This window comes from Apteryx rowi, unplaced genomic scaffold (genome assembly GCF_003343035.1).
Source record: "Apteryx rowi isolate R43461 unplaced genomic scaffold, aptRow1 scaffold_4, whole genome shotgun sequence".
Taxonomy (NCBI): domain Eukaryota; kingdom Metazoa; phylum Chordata; class Aves; order Apterygiformes; family Apterygidae; genus Apteryx; species Apteryx rowi.
In genome coordinates, this window is record NW_020450529.1 from 732,327 (window position 1) to 741,097 (window position 8,771).

At 37.9% G+C, this 8,771-nt stretch overlaps 1 protein-coding gene across 3 annotated transcripts; it reads right to left on the reverse strand.

The window, feature by feature from the left end:
- Positions 1-2,513: 2,513 nt before the first annotated feature.
- THUMPD3 (THUMP domain containing 3) lies at positions 2,514-8,658 on the reverse strand. 3 transcript variants are annotated; one of them, XM_026074961.1, is made up of 9 exons: positions 8,432-8,658; positions 7,928-8,005; positions 6,898-7,431; positions 5,672-5,802; positions 5,195-5,264; positions 4,670-4,785; positions 4,375-4,482; positions 4,025-4,148; positions 2,514-3,724 (listed from the first exon to the last, which is right to left on the reverse strand). In XM_026074961.1, the coding sequence occupies exons 1-9, from the start codon at positions 8,558-8,560 to the stop codon at positions 3,593-3,595; spliced, it is 1,422 nt and encodes a 473-aa protein (XP_025930746.1). In that variant the 5' UTR covers positions 8,561-8,658; the 3' UTR covers positions 2,514-3,592. The 3 variants fall into 3 exon arrangements, with proteins under 3 accessions (XP_025930746.1, XP_025930745.1, XP_025930747.1); XM_026074960.1 differs by having other exon boundaries at positions 4,375-4,485; positions 8,432-8,655; XM_026074962.1 differs by having other exon boundaries at positions 4,375-4,485; positions 8,492-8,653.
- Between the last annotated feature and the right edge of the window lie 113 nt (positions 8,659-8,771).

Consider the following 8,771-nt stretch of genomic DNA (forward strand, 5'->3'; position numbering starts at 1 on the left):
GAGTCAGGGCGCGGATGTGACTGACGGCCCCGCGCCGCGCCGCGGGTCCCCGGCGGGTCCCGAGAGCCGGGGCCGGGCGGGACCCCTGCGCCACGCCGCGCAGGCGAGCGCTCCGCGGGGGGTTTTCCAGGGACTTTTAAAAACTTCCCCCGCGGCGTTTTTCCCTTTTGCCTTCGCGCTGTTGTGCAACGCCGCCGGGCAGGACGTGTTTTTCCTGCTCCTTAAAGGAAGGGAGGGCAGCGTGAAAGACCCCAGAAACGGCCAACGAAGCACGGGGCGCACTTGCTTTTGTCAAAAGTAGCAAGTCTTAATAATAAGTGATACCTACATTTTTTTTCAAATACATGTCTGGAAAACATTTTTTCAAAGTATGAGAAAGGCCATGAAATTCCCCCGAAATCTGTTGAAAGAGCCTTACTTCGGTCATGAAGTCGAGCCTTCGCGAGGGAGGACGTGACGGTGTCCCTGCCCCTTCTGCACCACGTCCGCATCTTTTAGGGGTGCTTTTCCTCTGGGACAGGCCGGCGGCCTGGGCGCGCTGCTGCCAGGAGCCGATCGTTCACCTGCCTGCAGCTTTGCTTGACTTGCAAAGGCAAGGCTTTTATAGTGCTTATAACGTGCTAAAGCTGTATCAACAAACTTAAGTATACACCAGCTTTTATGGTCAAAACGTGAGAGGCTAAATTCCAAATTAATTTGCAAGTTCAGATTTTAACTTGAACACACTTTTCATGAGGCTGTTGGCAGCTTAGGAGAACTAAAGCCCAATGCAAAAGGACCTTCCCCTTTAGTTTGATGTTATTATTAAACATCAGTCTTGTCTGCAGTTTTGCCTAAAAAAAAAACAAAAACCCCCCACTAAGCTGGACTACCATATTCTATTGTAATACAAGAGTTTCTTCTCCATAAAAGAAAACAGAAGTGTGCTTAAATCATCTAAGTTACATCTGAAAAATTCTTATTAAGAGCCTGATCTTTCTTTCATGGGACCATTCCTTTTCCTGTGATACAGGGCTGAAGGAAAAACTAGGGCAGGAGATGCACTAACAGATTTTTTGCAAAGCAGCTTTAAAAATAAAATTGAACAGACTGAGCTGAGACACTAATGGCTTTAAGTTTTTCCTATACAAATAAAGGATTTTAGCCTTTCTGGAAAAATGATAAGCTTCCTCAGAATATGTTTTGCATTTTCAAGTACATGACAAATGATATCCCTCAAAACAGCATTTTATGCTTGCAAGCAGTTTAATATTTTTTGCCTTCATAGTCATTGCAGGCTACAGCACTGAAGCTGTCAACATAATGCTTTTTTCCTGTATGTCTCAGCACCTCTATTAGCACTTTCTTTTATGTTAAATACTTAACATGTTGTAGAAAGTCTTAAATGAAGGACGCTTGCATACATTCATTCCTGTACTGTCTCTCTAGTAACCTGTGAGGGAGAAGTGTGTAAACTGGTTAAAAACTACATAGGAGAAACTATTACTTATCAGTTGTATTTTTTCCAGTACACTTGAATGTGTAAGAACTGTTGGGTAGGCTTGCTCACTTCCCCTTGTTCAAAAGAAGTTATTTCTCAAGCTTCTCTCTATGATAGAAAAAACATTAAGAATTCACAGTAGCATGGAAGGGGCACGTACTTCAGAGACTTACTGAACTGAAAGAACCTGCATACAGCATTGTGGGGATTACACAGCACATAAATAGACAATGAGGCTGATTGTCTTAATTGAAAACATCTGTTATCCTCAGTGTCTGGTACCAATCTTTCATAAAAACAAAAGCGTAATCTTTAAGAGAAGCTGCTTTATATTGTACAACTAGAGCACTCACATTTATGAGAGAACAGATGCACATCACTGTACATCTTACTGTTCCTGAGTTCTTTAATATTTTCAAACATACCATTTCTTATGAAACACATCACAATCATGTGAGACTGCATTTTAGTGTGATTACTATTAATAATCCAGTATAAAGTCACAGCAGCAGCCTATAATGTTAGCATCCATATCCTGATATTAGTTAAAGCCTAATTTGCTAGGTCACAGCTATCTGATTTGAATCTATTTAATATTAGCTGTGGTTTAAAAACAAAACAACTGTATCATCTTGCAGGCCAAAAAGAGATGACTTATCTTATCCTAATCTTTAACACAAGAAAAAAATATTTCAAAATGCACAATTTAAGGTCTTAAAATACTACAGTGCTTGTTTTTCCTTTTAAGAGATATCAACAGTAGCAACCCACCAAGGCATTAATGTATTTTAAGAACCTAATATATCCAGGTTAAGTTGTAAAGTTCACTGTAACACGAGTGTTCGGATAGCCACCTCATGCAGAAACTGTGGCTATTAGCTTGACACAGTCATATAAACGATAAAGAGCAGGAAAGAATTAAAAGGGCACTGTTAGCATTATTTCATCCAAAAAGACAACTGTGCAGTGAATAAAGGACTGCATTATCCGTTACTGGACACAGGCCAGAGAAAGAATGCAAATAAGACTTATCTCCTATGCAAAACATCTAAAACTTTAATACTTGTTATTCCACCTTTAAACACTTACACGTAGTTAGCATGATTACACCTTAATGAAAATGACAAACTGGTAAAGAAAACTAGTGTTTTCAGTCCCTGATGAGAAAAGAAAAGGAGGCTTGAGAAATCACAGTACATTTACAGAAGAAATCATACTTGCAACTTCAATTTATTCAACTGGAAATAACATTTTTGTAAAGATGGTGGCATAACTACAGCAGTTTAAGTCACCTAATGAATTTAAACATACTGCCACCTTGATCTGTCTACAGTAGACATTGAAAATATGAACTTTTTAATAACTGCTAAAAGTATCTCCATTATTCACATAGTAACTACAGACAGTGCTAAGGCTGTGTTGCTACCCCACCTCACCTATGGCAGTGGTACATTAAAACATGAATTAAACATTTACTAGTAATTAGCGCTAAGTTGAGGTAACAGGAAAGGAAAACAGCAGCATCAACGTACTGTTAAAGAATTGGTATTTACTTATCAGGGTATAAAAAACCCAGATACTAGTTTATTATCCTGTTTACATTTGGGCAATGGTATAAATTAGAAAACAACAATCTGGAAAAATCTGACACTAAAGAGATACTGCCTCTAAGCCCTGCAAGATGACAATCTTAGTAGTCCTGTTAGTCATTTCAAGATATATGTACAATTTCTACAGTCTGGAGAAAAAAGTTAACTGTTACCTCCAAAGATGCGTGAATATGTTTTCTACTATAAGCAGAGGATATGTACATTTATCTGAAAAATAAAATGGACATGGTAGAGAAGACTCAGGCAAAGGAAAGCATTACTAATTCCAGTAGCGAATTTCAGTTTGGGAGGCAGAGGAGAGAGGCGATTTAAATAAGGTTTCAGAACACAAAGTACAACTGACAGTTCCCAAGCTGATCCCTGGTTCAATATTCATGTTACACAATTTCTGCAAACTTTTTTTTTTCCTTAGGAATTGACGGACCTACAATCTCAGGTGTCAGCTTTACCAGACTGCTATTCAAGAAATTCTGGAGGTGTCTGCTGTTTTCTTCCACGTGAGTTACCAGAAAGATCTTTTTTCTTCTGCTCTTTCCCAGGTGCGTTTCAGAAGATACACTGCAGCATGAAGTCCCCCTACATTCACCCATACTGTTTGACCTTTACGCCATATGTGTCCCATTCTTGACAAGGCCTACAATCAAAAAAAATAACCGCAGAAAAACAGACATTGGTGGTGGCTTCAAAATAAGTTAATAAGGATACATTTGCTTTAGACATTAATCATTTTTTGGTTATCCCAAATCACCTCTGAAGGCAAAGTCAAAGGACTCTTCAGGTCTAATGTGTTAAAATAAGTTGATACTAGTAACTATTTCTCTAAAAATAGATCCTCTTCTGTAATAAAAATCAGCTTGCAATTTCTTTCTAAATATATTTTTATGTGTAAAAATAGGTTTGATTTACTTGTAAAGTTTTGTCTCAGGTAACATACCTTGGCAAAGCATTTCTTGTCTTGCGTAAGCAGCACAGCTCTGCCTGTCCCAGGTCTGCAGATCCGGCCCATCTCCATAAGGCAGGCTGGATAGAGATCCCAATTCTTCTTCTTAGACCCTATCCTATAAAATAAATTAAAACCTCTTTGTGATTGTTGAAAAACAGTTAACTGCAGTTGGCCTTGCGGACATGACTTTTTTTACTATTCATTTCAACCTGCATTTTTAATATAGAGTACATCAGCACTTCTTCATTAGGACCAATTGACTAACTAGAAAGAACCCTGGACACGCGAGCACATACAGTAGTGGAAGTTAAGCACAGCAACTTAAAAAAATGATACCTCACCTCTTTCCAAATGGCATGTCTGTCACAATAATATCCACAGAACCAGTCCGCAAAGGGAGATTGCAAATATCCCACTGAATGATATCTAAGGGTATGCCCAAGGAAGTACTGCTGCAAGTGCAAAGATGATTATCTCAGACATGGCTTACTGAGGAATATTTTTAAATTAAGAGGTCTATAACATCAGCAAAAGAATACATAGGAAAATGTGAACAAAGTATTCAGGTAAATGCATGCAAAATGGATTTCTTTACATGCAACACTATGAAAAGAAAGTCACTTGTACTCTTCTCACCTTTCCTTATTCTCATTTTTCTTTAGTAAAGAGCAGATATTGTTTGCTGCTCTCTTTACGGCTTGTGGGTTGTTATCACCAGCAATATGGTAGCAACTAGGCCATTCTGCAGCTCCCTAGGGAAAAATATGATAATAAGCATCATTAGCATTAACAGCACTTGCTTAAAAAAAAAAAAAGAAAAAGAAAAAGAAAAAGAAGAAGAAAAAGAAGAATTACTCAGTATAACAGAATACAACACAGCAATTGGAAGTAGACTTCAACCATTGTAAAATTCTCTAACAGATACTTGTTACAGGTACTATGTGTCTTAAAAGCTCAAAATACCTTTGGATTTAGTTTCTTCCTGCTTTAGCTTGGGGAAGGAGAATGAAGTAATTTACAAAAAAATATATTTGTAGCTGTTTAAAAGTCAGCAAGATACCTTTGATGTTGACTATTTAATTTTTACCAAAAAAACCTTACACATATTATTCAGTTGCAGATACTGCTGTAAGTTTTAAGTTGAAAAAATAAAAGAATCACCTCTATTGGTATTGCACCTGTTCCACACATTGGATCAATTATGATATCTGTTGGCTGTGGATCACAGAGTCTGAGAAACACAAAGAAGATAACATGAAAAAAGTCATAACGAAAGCATAAGTTTCTGTAAGGAAGGAAAACTAAAGAACTCTAATTTTACCCTTCTAACAAAATAACTTTTTTGTAATTATTATTTCCATTTGTCAATTAGCATTTTATATGTGTAATATTTTCAAAAATGTCAGACATTATTTTGAAAAGCGTCTAATGCATCAAAGCAAACATTTATTTTTCTAACCTGGAAAACATCCAGTGATTATTAGTAATTACGAAACACTGTTTCAACAACTATGCTTTAAAAAAAAAAGAATGAATAGAAATGGCTTTTCAGGAAGGGGTGGAGGGATACAGGTTCTAACTTCTGAAACAAGTTACTTGATAATTGAAAATAATATATAATTATGCAATTACACTGACCTAAGCATGCCATAAGCAAGGGTTGATCGAAGAGTTGTTGGTCCAAAATGTGTAATGTTTCTTCTGTGAAGACTCTCCTCAGTTAATGCAATGCCCACAACTACTTCGTTATTGTGAATATTCAGAAGAACCTAAAGAAAAACTTGAACTAAATTTCAGAAGTAACAAAAGTTTCCCGTACTACATCTGGTCAATGTTTGCATGAAACACAGATGGCAATTTAAAAATAGGAAATATGTACAAAAGATGCTGAGCATTCTTGGAAGAAAAGCAGTGCACAGTTTGTAATGAGGACAAAGGACAAGATTAAGGACAGCATAGCTTTTCTCATTCACACAGATTCTTTTACACAAGATTTCAAAAAGCTCTGCAAACATTATGCTAACTTTTTAAAAGTTTTGCTTTAAGTATGCAGTGGAAGCGGGATAATTCCTGCAAGCCACAGGGCAGCATTCACAAAGCAGCAATAAAAATCATATTCCTGGTTCCCTTTACCATATCAATTTGAAAGGTGAAAGCATTATTCAAGCCAGGCCTTAACAGACTTGCAAGAAAAACTTTCTTTGTTTTTCTGCCCTTCAAAAGAACATTGATAGACCACATCTGCTGGACCTCCTTTCCAAATCTCTACTTTCGCTATGGTAATAAATACTTGATAGCTAATGTTAACCTTTTTTTAACCCCCTCCAATCATAAAACTACTGCTTCTAGATGGAATATCATATGTTAATTTATACTGATATAAAACAATGGATTAATCAAAAAATAAAAATAAAGCAGAAGGCCACCTACATTATATTTAAATATGAATGAGACCAAACTCTATAGGAGAAGATAATACTTAGTATTAGACCATTTGCTATAGTTGAGGGGGAGGGGAAAGCTTTTGAGCACCAACTCGACTGTGACCTGATGTTAATCAGTTAACCTGAGGAGAAAAAGACAGTGTTTGCAGAGCAAGGAGAGCTTGAGGAAGAGAAGTGCCCACCTTGGGACACAAAAGAGATAGTTATTATAAACAACTAAGGAGGCATTAGCAAGTGGGATGTGAGGAAACACAATAATGTACCAATATGGCACAATCATGCTTGCCATGATTTCAGCCTTAACTATTTTTAGTTCCCGGTTCATCTTTTGAAGGTATTTTAGAGATCTCTAAGGATCAGGATTAAGAAAGAATCATTTAAAATGACATATGTAGTTATTTCTAAGGCACAGCGCTATACCTCTACATCAAAGTTAGTCATGTCAGCTTTCCACTGGAAATGCTCCTGCACAGCTCCACCGAAGTCTCTTGCAGCATCATTCGATGTAAAGCTGTGCTTTTCTCCTGCTCTGTTGCATGTAACACGGAACTTTAACACGTTCACGTCTCCTTCACCTTTCTTTCCATCACCAGCTTTGTTTTCATTCCCAGAACTGGCGTGTGATTCATCTTTAGCATCCGATTGTTCGTTATCATCGTCATTGCCATTCTGTGGTATCCCTCCTTGCGTCTTTTCTGTATCCTGACCGCTAGCAGATTCTGTACCTGCAGCGTTTGGGGCAGAGTCCTGCAACTGCTTACTGGCATCTTTTTGATCTGTTCTTTCTTCTTCTCCATCTTCATTCAACTTTTCTTTGCTTGCAGTACTCTGCAGATTATGTTTCTTGCGTTTTGTCTTTTTCTTTTTTAAGCTGTTGTTCAGCTCCCATACTTTCAAAGGTTCGGTCCAAGGCAGTTTTTTAACCAGATCTTCCAAATCCTTTAGAGCATCTTCCTTTAACAGACACAGAAGAACGTATCTTTTTTTTGTTTTTTGGGAAGTCATTTGAGTGAGTTAGTTTTCTAACCACATAGCTGGCTACATATTTAAGCAACACTAACAGCTTTTTGTGCTATTTTTGCCATAACTAAACTGAGCTGCATTTTAAAACTCACAACTTTCCACAGTATTTCATAATTATCTTGTCAAATAAATAAGTAACGCTAAAGTAAGAGATCAAGGTGATACTTGACTGTCCTGCACTTAAGTGTGTCCTACAAACACTGTATTTGCTCTCATCCTAGATTTCGCCTATGGAACATTCTCAAGAAATTCATGCCGGACAACATGACTGAACTTTGATTTTACAAGCCAGCAAAGAGGAAGCAGCATAATGCATCACAAATAAAGTAAGAAACCCTTGCTCACAAAACTCTCTGAATCTAGTCTTAAATTAAAAAACCTACCCCAAAATACAAAACTGACTGAAAAAGATATGAGATTAACTCACCTTATTTTCTTTGAATTGATAGTCTTTGAACTCCTGAACAACAACAAATAGGTTATCCACTGATCTTAGACGATGGACCTAGAGGAAAAGAGAAACAATCATGGTATGTTTCTAGCCATATATATGTGTAAGAGTTTGTGTTTATTTATGATTAAGAATTCATCAGCTTATGTCTAGATTTAAGATACCTCTGTGTAACAGTTCACAGCTGGAATATGTAATTGCAAAGATATTTCTAAAATCACTCTTTTCCACTGTTATTGTTTAAATGTAGGCTATCACTCTATATGTAAATACAGAGGAAAAGGAAGACTTCCTTGCAGTGATTTAAGTTCTCCATGTTTTACTTCATCTATGTTTAAAAAAGAAATCTAAATTCAATTACTGAAAACAAGATAGCTGAAGCAGAATTTTCAAGTGTTTTTCATATTGATTGACTGCCTTTAAAACAAAAATGTTGTGCTAACGATAGGATATTATTACTGTCATTTGCACTAAAAATACCTTCAGTTTTGTTAGAACTATCAGAGGAAACAAAATAACTTGACGGCGACAGAGTATTACATTAAAAACGAAAAGGCTCCTATGGAGTCTATAGTGAGGGATCATGTTCGGTTCCAGAAACGACCGCATTTGCAGATTCGGTGCAAGGACAGGCTCAGGAGGAAAGAAATCCCTGAGCGAGTACTGCTGATGCGCAGCGTTGGGGTGAACCAGGAGCTGCCCCGGAGGCGCCGCCGGTCGTGGGCCGCGGTGCCACGGCTGTGCCCGACTGCTCCCCGGGACCGAGCGCGGGCGGGCAGCGCGGGCAGCGCGGTGGCCGGCCCGGGGCCGGGGCGGGCGC